Source organism: Schistocerca cancellata, chromosome 5 (assembly GCF_023864275.1).
Source record: "Schistocerca cancellata isolate TAMUIC-IGC-003103 chromosome 5, iqSchCanc2.1, whole genome shotgun sequence".
Lineage (NCBI taxonomy): Eukaryota > Metazoa > Arthropoda > Insecta > Orthoptera > Acrididae > Schistocerca > Schistocerca cancellata.
This window is the reverse complement of record NC_064630.1, coordinates 670,500,934-670,523,094: the sequence shown is the minus strand read 5'-3', so window position 1 is coordinate 670,523,094 and position 22,161 is coordinate 670,500,934. Positions and strand designations below refer to the sequence as shown.

The window sequence follows — 22,161 nt, the reverse complement described above, 5'->3', positions numbered from 1 at the left end:
ATGTAAATTCAAATGAATTGTTTGCACAGAGTGTGTACTTATAATGATATAAAACCAGTATGAAAATAAAGACATATGCTAACTGCAGGGTGAATTGTTTTCTGTAATACAATGAAGAAATACAGTTTTGGGACCAGTTCCTTCCACCACAAAAGAAACATGGAAAACGAAAAAGCATTCAACGTAAGATAATTTATGAATTGAAATATGCAGAGAATTAGATGGAGAGAGAACTGTAAGGAATTCATACTATTTCATGCTTTTTTGTGGTGTTTCTTTTCTGTAGCACTGTTCCTCTGTGATTTGTCGCATAGTGTTTCATGTGTTGTAATACAATTGCATGTTTCAACTGCCTGTTAACAAGGCCAATGAAGCTGGGGTTAGAAATATTTGTTTGTATAGCACAAACCTGCAAACTGCTCCCTGATTACGACGGAGCTTGCAATTTTTATCACAACAGGCATCATTATCTTCTGTTCCCAGAAGACCAGCATCACATTCTTCATCTCCTTCCACTCTTAAATTTCCGCAAAATGATTCCTCTGGCTCAGAGAAACAACGGCCAGATTTAGCTTGGAGGACTTTACGAATGGAACGTAGACTGCAGGGTGAAAATCTCTACAAAAGTAAATATGAAGGCAGAAATGAAAATATATCCTTCTTAATACATGAATTCATTGCCAATATTTCTTCACATGAAGGATTAAGAGTCCATAAAAATCTGCACACAAGTAGAGCAACAAAACAAAAAGTAAGTAAAACTTCATTAACAAAATGTGCAAACAAGTCAGACTCTCTTTTTCTATTCCAAAAATATGCATCACAAAACAAAACTTTTATCTTTCACAGATTCAGATTTGCTTTCAAATGGTGTATTTTTATAATACAGTGTAAAGTACCCTAAGATGTATAGCTCCCCTGTGTTTTACCACTTTTGTTGTTATTGTCCTCATGGCTTTCATTCTTACGAATGGTTTGATACAGCTTGTCATGCTAATCTATTTTGGCAAGCCTCTTCATCTCTGCATAATATGTGCAACCTACATTCAGCCTCATTTACTTATTGTACCCACACCTTGGACTACCACCACAGTATTTACTGACTACACTTCCTTCAGTTACCAAATTCATAACACCTTAGTGCCTCAGGATGTTTCCTCTCAACTGATTCCCCCCCCCCCCTTTTTAGTCAATTTGTGCCATAAATTTCTTTTTTGCCAGTTTGATTCTGTATCACTTTGTCACTTACATGATCTACCTATCTAATCTTCAGCATTCTTTTGCAGCCACACATTACGAAACATTCTATACTCTTCTTGTCAAAACTGTTTATCATCCATGTTGAGCTTCCATACAAGACTACACTCAGTTTAAACCTGATGTTGTAATGTTTTAAAACTCCATGTTCTGCGGCGGAAAATGTTGTTGCTTTTTTTTTCTCAAACAAACTTGTTTCAACACTTATATATCACTTTCAGTGGGCCTCGTTTCGAAACTGCATTAGTTTTAAAGATGGAACTGTATAGGCTGACTTGCTTCCATGTGTTTTATGGCTTGGAAACATGCCATGTTTTCCACTATATGGGATATCTCTGATGGTTTTTTTTTCATGAGTTGTAAACACACACAATATTTTTTACATCTTTTTCATCATCTATGTCTACATCTGTACTCTGCAAACCACTGAAGTGTATTGCAGGTGGTACTTCCCTTTGTACCAGTTGTTAGAGATTTTTCCCATTCCATTCATGAACTGAGTGCAGGAAGAATGAATGTTTAAACACCTCTAGGCACACTGTAATGAGTCTAATCTCATCCTTATACTGCCTACAGCAACAATATGTAGGGTGTTGCAGCATATACCTAGATTATTCACTTAAAACTGGTTCTTGAAACTCTGTAAGTAGGCTTTCATGGGATAGACTGTGTCTATCTTCAAGCATCTACCAGTTCACTATCACTTGGTATGTAAATTTTCACACACAAATGAAATTTTGGAAAACTTGTGTAGTGACATTCATCGAGAGATGTCAGGTTGCATTATATTTCAGAAGAGCACTCTTGGTTCTCTAGATTAGTATGCAGTTCTTAGTCTGTTTGTAATGTTAAGCCCCTTTGGAAGATGAGACCCTGAACCCTGTTGAATATGTTATGAGGAGTGACTGTGACTTAATCTCTTCAAGCCTGTCATAGATCTGAAGTGCATGTTGCCGCTTAGCACTCAGAAGTTTTTAGTAAAAGACTTCCATCACACATTTTCCCTATTGCAGTAACTTATTCAAAATTATCATCAATATTTTTGATGAAAAGCAATGGCTTTGTTGTTAAAAAATACTGTCCATCAGTTCTGGAGCTTACCAAAAACTGGGTAAATTGTCTACATCAATTTCTTCTTGCCTGGGGTTCAGGCCATGGCAGGGCCAAAAGTGAGAATGCTATGGGGCAGTAGGGCTCTGCACTGAAATATTGTTTTCTTTCTGATGAAAAAGCCATGTTGGCATAGCCATCTATATGAGTGAGTTTGATGTGTTTCACTGGTGATCATATACCCAGATGCTAATTACTCTGATCAGCAGCTCTTCCCAAGTAATATAATGTAATGTCCCATGGGTGCCACCTCAGCTGTCGAAACAAAAGCTCATTTCAGACTCCTTTTGGTCACCTCTCATGACAGATACGCATTACCATGGACATATTCTAGCCTCAGATCCAGAGTAGGCAATTTTACACAAAAAGTGAGTCATACTTTAATTAAAGATGGCCAACATTTTATTACTTATAGATCTGATAACTGTACACTGCCTTGCTGTGCTGGTACTGCAAATGGCTGAAAGCAAGGGGAAACTACAGCCGTAATTTTTCCCAAGGGCATGCAGCTTTACTCTATGGATAAATGATGATGGCATCCTCTTGGGTAAAATATTCCGGAGGTAAAATAGTCCCCCATTTGGATCTCTGGGCAGGGACTACTCAAGAGGACGTCGTTATCAGGAGAAAGAAAACTGTCATTCTACGGATCGGAGCGTGGAATGTCAGATCCCCTAATCGGGCAGGTAGGTTAGAAAATATAAAAAAGGAAATGGATAGGTTAAAGTTAGATATAGTGGGAATTAGTGAAGTTCGGTGGCAGGAGGAACAAGACTTTTGGTCAGGCAAATACAGGATCGTAAATACAAAATCAAATAGGGGTAATGCAGTAGTAGCTTTAATAATGAATAGGAAAATAGGAGTGTGGGTAACCTACTACAAACAGCATAGTGAACGCATTATTGTGGCCAAGATAGACACGAAGCCCACGCCTACTACAGTAGTACAAGTTTATATGCCAACTAGCTCTGCAGATGATGAAGAAATGTATGATGAAATCAAAGAAATTATTCAGATAGTGAAGGGAGACGAAAATTTAATAGTCATGGGTGACTGGAATTCGGTAGTAGGAAAAGGGAGAGAAAGAAACGTAGTAGGTGAATAAGGATTGGGGCTAAGAAATGAAAGAGGAAGCCGCTTGGTAGAATTTTCCACAGAGCACAACTTAATCATAGCTAACACTTGGTTCAAGAATGATGAAAGAAGGTTGTATACATGGAAGAACCCTGGAGATACTGACAGTTTTCAGATAGATTATATAATGGTAAGACAGAGATTTAGGAACCAGGTTTTAAATTGTAAGACATTTCCAGGGGCAGATGTGGACTCTGACCACAATCTATTGGTTATGAACTGTAGATTGAAACTGAAGAAACTGCACAGAGGTGGGAATTTAAGAAGATGGGGCCTGGATAAACTGAAAGAACCAGAGGTTGTAGAGAGTTTCAGGGACAGCGTAAGGGAACAAATGGCAGGAATGGGGGAAAGAAATACAGTAGAAGAAGAATGGGTAGCTTTGAGGGATGAAGTAGTGAAGGCAGCAGAGGATCAAGTAGGTAAAAAGACAAGGGCTAGTAGAACTCCTTGAGTAACAGAAGAAATATTGAATTTGATTGATGAAAGGAGAAAATATAAAAATGCAGTAAATGAAGCAGGCAAAAAGGAATACAAACGTCTCAAAAATGAGACTGGTTTGATGCAGCTCTCCATGCTACTTTATCCTGTGCAAACTTCTTCATCTCCCAGTACGTACTGCAGCCTACATCCTTCCGAATCTGCTTAGTGTATTCATCTCTTGGTCTCCCTCTATGACTTTTACACTTCACGCTGCCCTCCAATACTAAATTGTGACCCCTCGATGTCTCAGAACATGTCCTAGCAACTGATCCCTTCTTTTAGTCAAGTTGCGCCACAAGCTCCTCTTCTCCCCAATTCTATTCAATACCTCCTCATTAGTTATGTGATCTACCCATCTAATCTTCAGCATTCTTCTGTAACACCACATTTTGAAAGCTTCTATTCTATTCTTGTCTAAACTATTTATCGTCCACATTTCACTTCCATACATGGCTACACTCCACACAAATACTTTCAGAAACGACTTCCCGACATTTAAATCTATACTCCAAGTTAACAAATTTTTCTTCTTCAGAAACGCTTTCCTTGCCATTGCCAGTCTACATTTTATATCCTCTCTACTTCAACTATCATCAGTTATTTTGTTTCCCAAATAGCAAAACTCCTTTACTACTTTAAGTGTCTCATTTGGTAATCTAATTCCCTCAGCATCACCCGACTTAAATCGACTACATTCCTCGTTTTGCTTTTGTTGATGTTCATCTTATACCCTCCTTTCAAGACACTGTCCATTCCGTTCAACTGATCTTCCAAGTCCTTTGCTGTCTCTGACAGAATTACAATGTCATCGGCGAATCTCAAAGTTTTTATTTCTTCTCCGTGGATTTTAATACCTACTCCAAATTTTTCTTTTGTTTCCTTTACTGCTTGCTCAATATACAGACTGAATAACGTCGGGGAGAGGCTACAACCCTGTCTCACTCCCTTCCCAACCACTGCATCCCTTTCATGCCCCGCGACTCTTATAACTGCCATCTGCTTTCTGTAAAAATTGTAAATAGCCTATCGCTCCCTGAATTTTAACCCTGCCACCTTCAGAATCTGAAAGAGAGTATTCCAATCAACATTGTTGAAAGCTTTCTCTAAGTCTACAAATGCTAGAAATGTAGGTTTGCCTTTCCTTAATCTTCCTTCTAAGATAAGTTGTAGGGTCAGTATTGCCTCACGTGTTCCAACATTTCTACGGAATCCAAACTGATCTTCCCCCGCGGTCGGCTTCTACTAGTTTTTCCATTTGTCTGTAAAGAATTCATGTTAGTATTTTGCAGCCGTGACTTATCAAACTGATAGTTCGGTAATTTTCAAATTTGTCAACACCTGTTTTCTTTGGGATTGGAATTATTATATTCTTCTTGAAGTCTGAGGGTATTTCACCTGTCTCATACATCTTGCTCACCAGATGGTAGAATTTTGTCAGGACTGGCTCTCCCAAGGCTGTCAGTAGTTCTAATGGAATGTTGTCTACTCCGGGGGCCTTGTTTCGACTCAGGTCTTTCAGTGCTGTATCAAACTCTTCACGCAGTATCATATCTCCCATTTCATCTTCATCTACATCGCCTTTCATTTCCATAATATTGTCCTTAAGTATATCGCCCTTGTATAGACCCTCTATATACTCCTTCCACCTTTCTGCTTTCCCTTCTTTGCTTATAACTGGGTTTCCATCAAAGCTCTTGATATTCATGGAAGTGGTTCTCTTTTCTCCACAAAGGCCTATTTAATTTTCCTATGGGCAGTATCTATCTTACCCCTAGTGAGATAAGCCTCTACATCCTTACATTTGTCCTCTAGCCATCCCTGCTTAGCAGTTTTGCACTTCCTGTCGATATCATTTTTGAGACGTTTGTATTCCTTTTTGCCTGCTTCATTTACTGCATTTTTATATTTTCTCCTTTCATCAATTAACTTCAATATTTCTTCTGTTACCCAAGGGTTTCTACTAGCCCTCATCTTTTTACCTATTTGATCCTCTGCTGCCTTCACTATTTCATCCCTCAAAGCTACCCATTCTTCTTCTACTGTATTTCTTTCCCCCACTCCTGTCAATTGTTCCCTTATGCTCTCCCTGAAACTTTGTACAAACTCTGGTTCTTTCAGTTTATCCAGGTCCCATCTCCTTAAATTCCCACCTTTTTGCAGTTTCTTCAGTTTTAATCTACAGTTCATAACCAATAGATTGTGGTCCGAGTCCACATCTGCCCCTGGAAATGTCTTACAATTTAAAACCTGGTTCCTAAATCTCTGTCTCACCATTATATAATCTATCTGATACCTTTTAGTATCTCTAGGGTTCTTCCATGTATACAACCTTCTTTCATGATTCTTAAACCAAGTGTTAGCTATGATTAAGTTATGCTCTGCGCAAAATTCTACCAGGCGGCTTCCTCTTTCATTTCTTAGCCCCGATCCATATTCACCTATTATGTTTCCTTCTCTCCCTTTTCCTACTCTCGAATTCCAGTCACCCATGAGTATTAAATTTTCGTCTCCCTTCACTACCTGAATAATTTCTTTTATCTCATCATACATTTCATCAATTTCTTTGTCATCTCATCATATGGGTATATATTCTGATAAGTCTCAGCTATGAACATAGTGTTCATACACTTCATAGTGAAAAGTTATGGAATCATCAACAACTAAATATGTTATTTTGGTATGCCTATCAGACAGTAATATTAAGTTTGCTACTATCTGTATGCCACTGAGGGCGCCGCCTGTGTATCATTCCAAATACTGCAGTAAGTGCCACTCTCCTCGCACCACATGAAACAGCTGTGGCACTGGTCTGCGCAGGAGCCAGTTCTTCAGCTCGCAACCAGTGCTGTGTTTAACATGAATACTGTTTGTACCATATTACCATGCCACTTATCACATCCTCACTAACAACTTGTTTTCTCTTGGAATCCAGTTCAGCTGTTTAGTTGTGGCTCTGGTCATGTAACTGAAGATCTGTCGTTAATACCAGAGCTATCTCTCAGATTGATTACAAAACTTCCAATCTGCAATACAGCAGTAACTGGTGACCTTGCAACTCTTTCTGGAATTCTCTTTATGGTCTATCATACTACTGTAGCTCTTATGGAGCAATGGATGGTGTTTGGGAGATCACTTCCCTCTAATACTTCAGTGAAAGTTTAGCCTCACTACTAGAAACATTTCATTTATCTGGATGGAAAAGCTTGTTAATAGACACCAGTAGCAATGTCAGTTACCAAGGGCTGAGAGATCTCCTAAATGTGCAGCAGAAGCAACTATTTGCTGCTGCCTTGAACAGCCAAAGAACTGTTGGCATGTCCCTGAATTCTAACTGGAGGTAAAATGCTGCCAATGAATGTGGCATGTAGACTGTTGGATTGATGTGTGATCTTAGGCCATCCCAGTTTATTATGATCTTGAACTGCTCTTGGGTTTTCAGCAGGGTGGAATCTCCCAGATATTTTGGCAAAATGTCTTGCTACTATCCTCAGCCTGAATGTCTTCCTTTGGGTGCCATCTTATACACTGATAATCCAAAACATTATGACCACTGTCCACCGTGATGTTGGATGCTACCTGGTGGTGTTGCGGGCACGTGACACAGTAACAAAAGTATACAAGTAGAGCAGACACAGATGTGGGATCACCCTGGCAAAGATGTGGGCTGCAAATGGGAAAACCTGTTGAGATAAGTGACTCTGACAAAGGGCAGATTATTATTATGCTGAGCCTGTGAACAAGTATCTCAGAACGACAAAACTGGTCAAATGTTCACATGATATTGTCATGAGCATCTACGGAAAGAGGTAGAAGGACAGTGAAACTACTACTACGCACTAATTGTTGGATGTCCATGACTCTTCACAGAACATTGGGTTTGGAGGGATTCCTTCCCTGTAAAGAAGAACAGATAGTGATATGTGGCATCTGTTGAACATGGAGCTCCACAGCAGACCATCCCTGCGTTCACAGGCTGACCCAGCAACATTGTCAATTACAATTGCAGTGGGCGTGGATTCATCGGGATTCGACCATCGATTATTGGAAACGTGGTGGCTCTTCTGGTGAATCACATGTTTGCTACATTAGGTCGATGACTGTCCTCACAAATGCCATCATTGAGATGAACAGCAGCTAGAAACACGCAGCACACCAGGATGGTGAGAGCAGTATTACGCTATGGGAGACATTCTCCTGCACTTTCGTGGAATCTGTGGTAGCAATCGAAGACATGCTGACAGCTGCGAACCACCTGCATTACTTTGTGCTTGATGTCTTCCCCGATGGCAATCTCATCTTTCAGCAGTATGATTGACCATGTTTTGAGGCCGGAACTGCAATACAGTGGTTTGAGGAACTTTATAGTGAACCCATGCTGATGTCTCGGTGACCAAATTTGCCTGATGTAAATCCTATGAAACTGATCTGGGACGCTATTGGGTGCCATCACCATGTACACGAAGCAGTAGCTCATTATTTACGTGAATTACAGGACCTGTGCTTAGACATCTAACACTAGTTATCTCCACAAACCTACCAACAAACTGTCAGATCCCTGATACACAGAATCAGTGATGTATTTTATTCCAAAGATGGATTAACAAGCTATTAAGTGGTCATCATTATGTTTTGGCTCATCAGTGTATATCTGCATGCCACTGCTGTCGATCCTAAGCCCTCTGTAGCTGGTATGGCTTTGCTGACAAGGCAGAGGGGAAAGTGTGCCATCAGGACATGAGCTGTGGCCATGTCAGATGCGTGCTTCAGCAGCATGGTAGATGGAATTTTCAGTATGATATACCTATTCTTGGATTCTGTTTCGAGGACTGAATAGAGTAAGTTGACTGAAAGGTAGTAAGTCTGCCTTGCTAAGTAATCATTTTTCCAACTTGATTTCAGGCACTGTTCCGTCTGACAGATCATGCCAAGAAGTGAAGTGGTAACTGGGCTGTATTGTCAACTATTTCCCGCTGAGCTGTCTTGCCTTGAAGCAAGCTGTACCAGGGAGTAGAAATCTCCACAAAGGAAAAGGGGAAGCTTTATGTTTAAGTTGTGAACACCCTGGTATTGTTTATCTTTGTTCCTTCTACGTTTGTCTCATATTCAGAATGGTGGTGGTGGAACTTTGTGTTTCACAGAATGATGCAGTTTTTTCTTCGGTCATCATTCTCAATTTAATTACTTTCTGATCTGTATTTGTCTTCAGTGTCCTATGGGTAACAGTAGGCATAGCATTGCCTGTGTGTGTGTGTGTGGAGGGGGGGGGGGGTTATCACTGTTTTGTTTTTTTGCAATTCATTTCATATACAAATAATACAGCAAATATGTTGTTGTAGCAACTCCTGAATATTCTTTGCCTTGGAATATGAATTGTGCTTTGTTACCTTCAACCACTTCAATAACTTTTCTTCTAGGAAAACTGTTCATGGTTTTTCTTCAAGGAAAACTGTTCATTCCCTATTTCACATCAGACTGTTCACCTGTTCTCTAGCTGAATTATTGGAATGTTTTCATATGGGCACTGAAAGTAATTTTCCATAAGTATTAAGTGAATTATTTAAGACAATTTAGTCTTAGCATTCTCATGTTACTACCTTCTTTATTTGCATTTTAAAAAATTGTGTAGAGGGAGAGACAAAAAATATAGAAGACAACTAAAACTTTAGCGATGTTTAGATACTCAAAAGATTTAAACAGTGGCTGTGATAGGAAGATGACTAAGATTGTACGTTAAATGTGTGCATGGCCATTGACAAAGTGTGTGATGGGCACAGGAAGAATGCATACCTATTGCAAAAGTCACAGGTTTTAACATGTATAATTTGCAATACACATGTCCTTAGATCTAAATTTTTGTACAATTCCCATAAAACATTTTCCCTGTTCTGTCATATATTTTAAGTGATTTTCACATTCTTGATACAGAAAATTTATTTTCATTATTTGACCCACACTGCCACAGAGTTTGGAAACAAACATGAACATGAAGTGTTTGAACCGATAAATGGTAGTCAGTTCTGGGATTATGTGGAGCTCTTAAGACACATGGTCATATTGAGAAGAACATATCAACAAAAGAAACTGAACTGGGAAAAATTCTTCTGTGGCACTGAGGAGTCTTTGTGGAGGGGAAAAGAAGTAGCCAATTAGAGAGAGATTATGATACATAAACAGTTAACTGGACAGTTACAGAAAGATATTCGAAAGTTTGAGGTGGTACACGGGTAAAGACGTCTGGTAAGTGGTAGCAGGACATAGGACCCACAGAATGAAAACAGTATCATATAGATATGGAAGAGTGACTGATAGAAGTCGTCGAAACGAGGACTCAGCAGGCTTTCAAACCACTTGTCTCATAGCAAACATAATTAAGTTCATGGAAGAGGAATAGACCAGACACTGCAAAAGTAATTAGTAATGAAATACCATGTCACATGCTTCTTCAAGCCAAATGTATGTTTTAAGCCAGGCAAAGCAGGATAACTCCATGTAGATACTTTTCAGAGGAGGATTGTGTTGTTCAAAACAAATTATCTTACTGTACACACAGTACATGCTGTGTTGAAATATGTGACAAGTCTAAACAAACAATGGAAAGTATGTTTGATTCCATTTGGAAACAAAAGAGAAGACAGTGTGGACCTGTTGAAGGAGTTTGAAATCTTCTGCTGGTCAATCATCTTTGACACTGCTTAATGAGCACGTAGCCACCTGAAGCTCCCAGTTTTGGGAACAGTTTGAAAATCATTGAGATTCAGCTCCTATGCACTGATCTCAACAGACACACTGATCTAACGATAATCACCTAGTTATGAATACAGCCCTCCTACATTGCATATGAGTACCAAGTTTACAGAGGCAAATGTAAAGTATTTCTCATATTATTACATGATGTAGAAAATGGTTCATTAGTTTTAACACCAAACTGAGTAAATTACAATGGATTTGTATATGAAACTCATAAGAGAGGACAGCTAAAGCAGACGTGTTTCTGGTCTATCAACACATTACTGATAGTATGACGACTTGTGGCAGCAGTCTTGTTTGTTCCAATTCCTTTAACTGCACTTAGTATGTAGCACAGTGTTAACATTTTACTGATTTAAATATCTGAAACAGATGTTTTGTTTTTTAAATTATGTTAATCTGTAAAATGTGCATTAGTAACTGAAGCTACTGGCTACTTCACACAGTTATCACCATGTAAAGCTGTAAAACATTAGTCACTGCTTTTAGTTACAATTTCCTAACTCGCCTTACGTACAAAAGTTTTTTAAAAGTACAATAATAAATAAAATGATAACACATATGAATTGCGAAGGTAAAATAAAGTTAATATAAACTGTCAATGCATCATACATGTACGGAGGATGCTGTAGATTGGTGTAACGTACATTGACACCAGTTGTGGTGTTAACTGTAAACAGCAGCCTCAGTGTGAACTCAACCTCTGCCATAGGTAGTGTAGTTGGGACTATGTGCATATACAAGTGTTTTTAATGTTTCAATTTACATTTACTGATATGTATTTTATGACTGACTTCATTTAAAGCTTGATAAAAATAGCTTTGACAATGAGCAGTATATATGTTCCATTTATACTCATTTTGAGGCTTGTTGACTGGACCCAGCTGAAAATACATCAATACTAATTTGCTACACCTCTGTCATTAGTGGCAAGGATTATCTTTATTCCATTAGAATCTCTATCTCCTTGTATGGGGGTGAGAGTTCACAATCACTGTGAATATGCTATTTCTTCACCATATCCTTTTTTTTTTCTTTCTTTTCTTTCAGGAGTACAAGTCCTGCAAGGTATGCAGGACACTTTTGTGAAATTCAAAAGGTAGGAGAGAGCTACTAGCAGAAGTAAAAATTGTCAGTGTGGCTCATGCAAATGTAGATTTTTGAGGCAAATGTTAAGGACTTGGCATGTTATACCTTTGCTTTCTATTTGTTACTTTTAGCAGAAGATAACATACTTAAAATTTGTTGATACACCAGGATGAAATGTTACTCAGCTTATTGTAGAATTTATCTTTTTTTCTGAAAAGCATTTGTAAATGTACAACTCAATTTACTACCAAACAAAAGAGCGTACCTAATTTACTACCAAACAAAAGAGCATACCTGCTTGAATACTATCTGAAAGACAATTCTTTATGCCTAAAATGTTCTGCTTAGTTTTCTTTAGTTTCACCTGCTAACAGAGATGGCGTAGAGAACCATAAGAATTGCTCAGTGAACTGTCATATCAGTAAAATATGTTTAGTTGGATGTATTTTTATAACACAATGTAACGGATCATTGATCTACATTATTATTTGTGTCTACTGAACGTCAGGAATTAGAGAAACCTCTATTCTACAGAAGACTGAAAACACATTATTAGTGGATCTGGTGAATCTTCTAGAAATTGGGCTATAGATACCGAATGTTATACTCTGAAAATGTTTTCCATTTTTTAAATGCCACAGCTATATGCTGCATTCATCTTTAGTCAAACTCACCTTGTTATTGACATCATATCCACTGACACTGTATGTATACATCAGATATGATCCACCTTGACTTGCACTGGGACTGCATTCTGGTATGTCAGGATCATGTTCTGAGCCCCAGTTATGTCCAAATTCATGAGCAGTAACGAGATCTGCTTCTCTTGTAATGACTCTTTGACCATAATGGTTACGACTTGAACTCAAACCTGAATTCAGATAGAGTGTGTAACCATTCTTGAAATATTCTGTAACAAAATAGTAGAGCACACTTTATAGTACTGATACCTATAATTACACAGAGGAAACTCCAGGAAGGAATATCAACAATGTAGGAAAGGACATATTGCTATTTACAATAGAGAAGACACGTCAAGTTGAAAAATATGTCTTTTCCAACATTTTGGATATAATTTTATGCTTTTAGGTGAAAGCATACAAGTACTCAAGTCTCAATTCATTGACAAGAAAGCAATCCTTCTTTATATATTAACTAAAGAAAAGAAACTCATAGACTCACAGAATATGTGCAGGAAAATAATGTGTACATCATATTACCTACTATTCACTTTAATGGCTGAAAGCCATTAAGCATGTTCAACACACAAAAAGTGTTCACATTATGTCAAGTCTTTATCTTATGATTGTGTTCATTGTATACTACTGCCATGCAGAAACTGATAAGATGTTAGGAACTCAAATCATACATGCAACTGGAGTTCTGTTGTAGATTGACATTTAACTAACAGTCTAATATAATTTTTTTGATACAGCATTGTTTAATATGAACATGCAAGGGGAAATATTCAAATTGCTCTGTTAACTTCTTCCCTGTTCTACACTTTTTACCTTAAGACAATGCTACAAGAAAAATTGTTCAATCCAGCCTTGTTCCATGAAGTTCAGTCAGAACTTTGTCAAATACATCACCTTATGGATGTTGTCAATGCAAGAGGATGAGAAGTTGTTTCAGATGACTCTGAACACACTCTGAGCACACCCTACACATCCTAGTTTTGCAACAGAGTATGTGAAGGGTTTACTTCCACAACAGACTTGAACGATTGGGAGCCACCATCCTCAAGGATTGAATGTATCTGATATAATGCAAGTCCACAGAACGTTTGAATATTTCTATCAATGCACACACCTCCAAGCGTCCACTCTAACCACTTTAATGCTTCATATATAAAATTTTGTAGCTTTCCTCCCACCCCCTTTCTACATGTGCATCATCTAGATTAGCCAAACTGCAACATGAGTGACAACATTGGGACACCATTTGTATATCTAGCTTTTTCCAAATGTCAACACTAAAGACAGAGGAAGCACCATAAAGGGAAATATGGTCTCTCTTCATCAAGGTGCAAACCACGAAACCACACTGATAAATCACAGTTTCACTGTCACGTTCCTTGTGTAAGTGTCTCTGCAGTACAGCATTTATGATGCTGCTTTCCTTGGCTGCCCCAGAAAATCTGTTCATTTGTTGTATCCCACTTTGTATGAGATGGAGCATGTTTGTAACAGTGTATGAAGTATTTTCTACTTCTCTGCCTTTAACTATGAAGCTCTTGCTGCAGGAAAACCTGAAATTACTTTCATAGATCCTTGAGGGAAGGTTTTTTGATGAACACATGTAGAACTCACATGCAATGCTCAAAACACTTGTGATTCCTTCTTGTCTCAAATTTGCCACACTGAAACAGCTCAAATTTTTTCAGCTTACACACATCTGTGATGGAGGAGCAAGTGTGGAGGCATGGGAGTCCCTCTGGGGGATGAAATCTTGTACACACTTCTCTTCACTGATTTTTAAGGTCACTGTAGCAGGAGACCAGGATAGTGGTGAGTACGTTTCAGAAGTAAAAAGAAGAGTATGAAATATGATGCCTCACAATTACCTTAACAAAAATAGAATATCTGACAACAACATAGAGCATCTGAAGGTTGGAGCCAGTAAGAACAGGGGATGTAAGTATTTTAAGTTCTGGGGATTATGATATCATCAAATGGAAAAAAGTGAAGATGACATAAATAATAAAATAGAGCACGGCAATTACAACTGAACTCTGTCCTATGGAATAACAAAATGGACCAAACAAGTGATATATCATTCAGCTGTTGATAATGTCACTATGTAAAGAGCAGAAACATGAGTAATGAACAAGTATCAGAGAAACAAGTAGCTTGCACTAGAGATGGACTTTAGGAGGTGAAGTTGTGGCATCTCCAAGCTGGCCTATGTACCAAATACCAACATAAGAGAGCCTATAGGTATCGATTAATCAATAATCAACACCATAGGGATGAAATGTCTAAAACTGTATGGGCGCCTAGAAAGGGTGGATTAAAGCTGATGGTCAAATAAAGTATGGCAGTGGAGCCTGGTGGATAGAAGAAATCGTAAACAGCCTATGAAAAGTTGGAGTTGCAAGGTCCAGGATGCAATGGATGCCAAAGGATTACAAGAAAGAGAGCGGCATCATTGGAGGAAGTGGAATACAGGAAGCGAGAAGAAGCACCAGCAGTAGAATACTCATAAGGTAGTGGTGGTGGTGGTGAAGACAGTAAATCAAGGAAGACAATAGTTCTAAGTTTACTGGTCTGTATCCTGAACTAATCAGCTGTTTTTTAATGTCAGGTATGAATAGTTAGACCGCTACCGATTTGAAATGCATAAGCTGACAAGTTATGTAACAAGTATGCTGGCAGTCAAAACTCAGTGAATTATGTTAGATGTGTATGTTACTGTAGGACTTGCAGTTTTTGAAGATATTGCTTAGCATATCTATCATGCACTATGCACATTAAAACTGATAAGAACAGTCACAGCAGAAAAGAAGATATATCAATACTCAAAACCATAAACAGTACAATGTAGTTCGCACTTTCTGGTCAGTGCAAAGACAATTTGTATTCCAAGATAACACTTTTGGTGTTGGTCAAGCAAAGTCGCTGTGAGAAGCAGATAATTTCCTTAATTTATGAACAAATTTTTGAGATCCAGGCAAAACGGGATGTGGATGTTTATTGTACTGCTTCGATCAATTATTTTTTGAACCTGTTCTCATCAGAGTTCAACATTAAAAATTGCAGAGAATACAGAGGAAGTGTCAAGTGTAAAAATTAAACATTCCTCAGAAAATGTGTTTTTTTTGAGCCCTTGGTATTTACATAACTCTTAATAAAAAATGGGTATAGAAAAAAAGTATCCTGATTTCAAATGATGACTCTGAACAATGGACAACTAGCTTTTTCATATTAGTAGGACACTGAACTCAAAAAGTAATTTATTGTTTGGGTAAACAGTGCTTCACTGGAATCTTTAAAAGTGAAGTTATTAGTCATGTTCAATCTTTTGACTTATTGAAACAGAAACTTCACTTACTTACGTGCTATACTTAGATATCTTTACTCTCATTTGTGTGTAGCTCACTGTTACAGATACTTAATTCACCACTTAAATTTTCTATTCATTCACTGATTGTGTTAACTCATTACATATAGGAAACAGAAGAAGAATACCTGCATTTTTCAACCAGATTTTTGTTCACACTGGAACAAATAAATGATTGTAAAGGTAAATGAGAAAATTAAAGAATTAACTAGCAACTATAGGTAGGGCAATATGTCAGTGGGTATACAGTACAAAAATACAAAATTGTACCAGCAATAAGCAAGATTTGAAAATCTGAGAAACCAAAATCTGCAAGGAGGGGAGTCAGGTCGAAGACATGGGAAGGAGACTTAAAAACTGGCGTACCAAAGAAAAAGGAATGGCATAGGTAAAACAACAACCACATGAACAACAGAAAATAAAAATGGCATAATAAAAGGAATATACAAATTTGAAGGATGAAGAAGATAAAACAAAAAATGAAATGACACCAACAAGAGATGTCAGGTGACCAGTAAGAACTAAGCGACCTTGCTCTGAATATCTGGAAGGAAGTATTCAAACTGTTACACGGTAAAGCAGACACACTACGTGATCAAAAGTATCTGCGCACCTGGCTGAAAGTGACTTACAAGTTCGTGGCACCCTCCATCCGTAATGCTGGAATTCAATACGGTGTTGGCCCACTCTCAGCCTCGATGACAGCTTCCACTCTCGCAGACATACTGAACAATCATGTGCTGGAAGGTTTCTTGGGGAATGGGAGCCCATTCTTCATGGAGTGAGGCACTGGGCACAGTGTCGATGTCGGTTGGTGAGGTGTGGCATGAAGTCGGCATTCCAAAACATCCCAAAGGTGTTCTATAGGATTCAGGTCAGGACTCTGTGCAGACCAGTCCATTACAGGGATGTTATTGTCATAGGTCTAGGGGTAAGATAGATACTGCCCACATGAACATTAAAGAGACCTTTGGAGAAAAGAGAACCACTTCTATGAATATCAAGAGCTCACATGGAAACCCAGTTCTAAGCAAAGAAGGGAAAGCAGAAAGGTGGATGGAGTATATAGAGGGTCTATACAAGGGCAATGTACTTGAGGACAATATTATGGAAATGGAAGAGGATGTAGCTGAAGAAGAAATGGGAGATATGATACTGCGTGAAGAGTTTGACAGAGCACTGAAAGACCTACTGTAAGACATTTCCAGGGGCAGATGTGGACTCGGACCACAATCTATTGGTTATGAACTGTAGATTGAAACTGAAGAAACTGCAAAAAGGTGGGAATTTAAGGAGATGGGACCTGGATAAACTGAAAGAACCAGAGGTTATACAAAGTTTCAGGGAGAGCATAAGGGAACAATTGACAGGAATGGGGGAAAGAAATACAGTAGAAGAAGAATGGGTAGCTTTGAGGGATGAAGTAGTGAAGGCAGCAGAGGATCAAATAGGTAAAAAGATGAGGGCTAGTAGAAACCCTTGGGTAACAGAAGAAATATTGAAGTTAATTGATGAAAGGAGAAAATATAAAAATGCAGTAAATGAAGCAGGCAAAAAGGAATACAAACGTCTCAAAATTGATATCGACAGGAAGTGCAAAACTGCTAAGCAGGGATGGCTAGAGGACAAATGTAAGGATGTAGAGGCTTATCTCACTAGGGTAAGATAGATACTGCCTATAGGAAAATTAAAGAGACCTTTGGAGAAAAGAGAACCACTTGCATGAATATCAAGAGCTTTGATGGAAACCCAGTTATAAGCAAAGAAGGGAAAGCAGAAAGGTGGAAGGAGTATATAGAGGGTCTATACAAGGGCGATGTACTTAAGGACAATATTATGGAAATGAAAGGCGATGTAGATGAAGATGAAATGGGAGATATGATACTGCGTGAAGAGTTTGATACAGCACTGAAAGACCTGAGTCGAAACAAGGCCCCCGGAGTAGACAACATTCCATTAAAAATACTGACAGCCTTGGGAGAGCCAGTCCTGACAAAATTCTACCATCTGGTGAACAAGATGTATGAAACAGGCAAAATACCCTCAGACTTAAAGAAGAATATAATAATTCCAATCCCAAAGAAAGCAGGAGTTGACGGATGTGAAAATTACCGAACTATCAGTTTAATAAGTCACGGCTGCAAAATACTAACACGAATTCTTTACAGACAAATGGAGAAACTAGTAGAAAGCGACCTCAGGGGAAGATCAGTTTGGATTCCGTAGAAATTTTGGTACACGTGAGGCAATACTGACCCTAAAACTTATCTGAGAAGAAAGATTAAGGAAAGGCAAACCTACGTTTCTAGCATTTGTAGACTTAGAGAAATCTTTCGACAATGTTGATTGGAATACTCTCTTTCAGATTCTGAAGGTGGCAGGGTTAAAATACAGGGAGCGATAGGCTATTTACAATTTTTACAGAAAGCAGATGGCAGTTATGAGAGTCGAGGGGCATGTAAGGGATGCAGTGGTTGGGAAGGGAGTGAGACAGGGTTGTAACCTCTCCCCGATGTTATTCAATCTGTATATTGAGCAAGCAGTAAAGGAAACAAAAGAAAAATTTGGAGCAGGTATTAAAATCCACGGAGAAGAAATAAAAACTTTGAGATTCGCCGATGACATTGTAATTCTGTCAGAGGCAAAGGACTTGGAATAGCAGTTGAACAGAATGGACAGTGTCTTGAAAGGAGGGTATAAGATGAACATCAACAGAAGCAAAACGAGGAATGTAGTCGAATTAAGTCGGGTGATGCTGAGGGAATTAGATTACCAAATGAGACACTTAAAGTAGTAAAGGAGTTTTGCTATTTGGGGAGCAAAATAACTGATGATGGTCGAAGTAGAGAGGATATAAAATGTAGACTGGCAATGGCGAGGAAAGCGTTTCTGATGAAGAGAAATTTGTTGATATCGAGTATAGATGTAATTGTCAGGAAGTCGTTTCTGAAAGTATTTGTATGGAGTGTAGCCATGTATGGAAGTGAAACATGGACGATAAATAGTTTGGACAAGAAGAGAATAGAAGCTTTCAAAATGTGGTGCTACAGAAGAATGCTGAAGATTAGATGGGTAGATCACATAACTAATGGGGAGGTGTTGAATAGGATTGGGGAGAAGAGAAGTCTGTGGCACAACTTGACTAGAAGAAGGGATAGGTTGGTAGGACATGTTCTGAGACATCGAGGGATCACCAATTTAGTATTGGAGGGCAGCGTGAAGGGTAAAAGTCGTAGAGGGAGACCAAGAGATGAATACACCAAGCAGATTCAGAAGTATGTAGGTTGCAGTAGGTACTGGGAGATGAAGAAGCTTGCACAGGATAGAGTAGCATGGAGAGCTGCATCATACCAGTCCCAGGACTGAAGACCACAACAAAAACAACATTGTCGTGTAACCACTTCGCCACAGGCCATGCATTATTAATGGGTGCTCAATTGTGTTGAAAGATGCAATCGCCATCCCCAAATTGCTCTTCAGCAGTGGGAAGCAAGAAGGAGCTTAAAACATCAATATAGGCTTGTGCTGTGATAGTGCCATGCAAAACAAGGGGTGCAAGCCCCCTCCATGAAAAACATGACCACACCACAACACCACTGCCTCCGAATTTTACTGTTGGCTCTACGCACGCTGGCACATGACTACTTTTACCGGACTTTGCCATACCCCCATAACCACCACCACCCCCCCGCCATCAGATCGCCACATTGTGTACCAAGAGTCATCACTCCACACAATGTTTTCCCACTGTTCAATCATCCAATGTTTACACTCCTTACACCATGCGAGACATCATTTGGTATTTACTGGCATGATGTGTGGCTTATGAGCAGCCGCTCCACCATGAAATTGAAGTTTTCTCGCCTCCTGCCTAAGTGTCATATTACTTTCAGCTAATCTCGATGCAGATGAATATCCAGAGGTGAAAGCCAGAAGGCACAGAAGTTGTTATACAGAGATCAGTGTGACACACCCTAGACATAAAGAGGATTTCGACAGCATGAGTGCTGCAGTGGTGACCTTTATTTTCAGTATGTTGCTACTAGATACACCTGTTACCCGAAGTGTGACTAAAACTTCATGGCCCTGTGCCTGCAGTGCAACATGATGCTCCATTTCTCTGGTGAGTGATCGCTACCAACTGCACCAAAATCTCTGGTGCTGTGGTTGTGGTTGTTGTTGTTGTTGTTTCCGTAGTTAAGGAATCATTCCCGGCATGTGTTAAGCTGGTGAAGGGAAACCTAAATGAGGAAGGCCACATGGGGTTTCAAACATGATTACTCATAAATATGAATCTGGTGCACCAGTGTATCTTCTTACTTGGTCTGTTTCAGTTGTTTCTGTCATCTATTATAGGGATCACAGACAGTTAATTCATCAGTGCCTTCAACTACTGTCACTGAAACTATTTTACTGAAGTATATTAAATTACTATAGTGAAAATACTCAGGTCATTAATACAGTGGGTTGAAATTACACTTAAAAAGCACTCATCATGCAAGAAAAAAACACAATATGTGACTAATGAGAGTCCATTATAAATGACATTCTCAATTCATAACTATAAGATGTTAAAAGGCCTCTGTGTTAGAAAATTAGTTTATCTTTTGCAGATACTTTGTGTGGTATCAAGCATTGTGTGTTGAACATCTTGTTAATACAGTGGGAAAATATGCAACTATCAGAAAGCACTAGTTAAAAAATCAATCCATCAACAATGATACCAAATGTTGAATTTTTTCTCTCTTTTTTTTTTATACATTTCTAAACTAATTTTCAACAAGACAGCCATAAATTGTAACTACAACTTCATTTGGTGTCTCAAAAAACATGCTCTGTGCTGAACTACAGTGGTCTAAGCAGGTTTACAGAACAGGAGTATGCAAGCTGTTTAGTGTAGTCAGAATCTGACCTGGTGTGCAAATGCCTCCAACTGAATTCCTTCTTGGTGAACCCACATATGCAAGCCCTAGGATACCTCCTTCAAATTTTAGGTCAGTGAAAAGATGGGCTAAACAGAAGTCCTTATGGCTGTATTCACGACTAAAAACCTAAACATTACACTTCAATCATACATTTATCTACAACTATTTTCAAACAGACTTCAAATTTAGAGACTTCAACATTAAAAATCCAAGGTTTTTTTTTTTTTTTTTTTTTTTTTTTTTTTTTTTTTTTTTTTTTTTTTTTGTACAACACAGAAAAAACAATCACTCAGGTACTTCCTATATGTATAAAATTAAGCAAAATAATGAATGAAAACTTTTAAGGTATTTAACAGGGCGCCACAAGAAAATCACATGTAAGTGAAGAATAAAACAATGGAGATCTGTTAATATCAGAAATGATAAGTAAGAAATGAAGGATGAAAACTATTGATTCCATGGTCCTCCTTTCCAACAATTCACTCCTGAAGCAAAGGTCAACATTCTCGGAGGTAACAAATAAACACCTGAAGCAAAAAACTTCACACAAAAAAGAGGCTCTAATTGGAATAATTTCTGTTATGGCATCCCACATACATTTTTTTTTTACATTAAGTCTTTTTGCTGTGTACCCACTGTGCTGTGAATGTATGATCCTAATACTTTTGCTACTAAGATGCTGCACTGTCATATTTAGCATTGTTTATTGTGACTGTATGAAAGTGAATTTAAGCTGATCTGAGTAATGCATCATATTTGTTTCACTGTACAAGTAGTTGCTATGATCATCACTTTTATTCGCAATGGAGAATCTGTACATATTTTGTAAGTTTACAGCTTTCATTTCTGCTTAAGAATACAGTTATTGCTTTCCAGCAATTTAAATTTCATATTGTTGCATTTTTCTCCAATTTTTAAGATATTCCATCAAAGCAATGGGCTCATACCACATGTGTCTCACCTGAATAGGAACTACAAAAAATGTGCAGGAACAGGAAAATACCATTATTATTATTTATCGCATCTTACAGGTGGCATATGGTGATTTTCTGCAGGTTTTGAAGTTTCACAAATGTGTATGGAGCATGTTACATGCAGAAAGCTTGTAACCATTCTGCCTTCAGTATATGCACCACCACCACCACCTTTGGAGACAGCACTGTGTGTGACAAATTTTGCCAGTGGTTAAATGCTAATTATTATTTTCTCGTGTTAGTACAATTTACTGATAACACTACAGTTTCAAGGCATCTTGGCTACAGCTTAATTTATTTCCACTGTTTTGTGGCCACTCACTGCCAACATTAGCTGTAAAACATGCAAGCCACCTCGCCACAGTAAGTTCCATGGTTGA

The 22,161-nt window shown here is 38.4% G+C and overlaps 1 protein-coding gene across 1 annotated transcript in view; it reads right to left on the bottom strand.

The window, feature by feature from the left end:
- The window catches only part of LOC126187957 (ADAM 17-like protease), a 138,496-nt gene that overhangs the window by 5,705 nt on the left and 110,630 nt on the right, over positions 1-22,161 (bottom strand). Inside the window, exons 8-10 of the mRNA XM_049929337.1 lie at positions 20,795-20,933; positions 12,495-12,730; positions 410-618 (exon numbers count right to left, since the gene is read on the bottom strand). Of these exons, the coding sequence (XP_049785294.1) occupies positions 410-618; positions 12,495-12,730; positions 20,795-20,933 (584 nt within the window). The remainder of the gene's footprint in view (positions 1-409; positions 619-12,494; positions 12,731-20,794; positions 20,934-22,161) is intronic.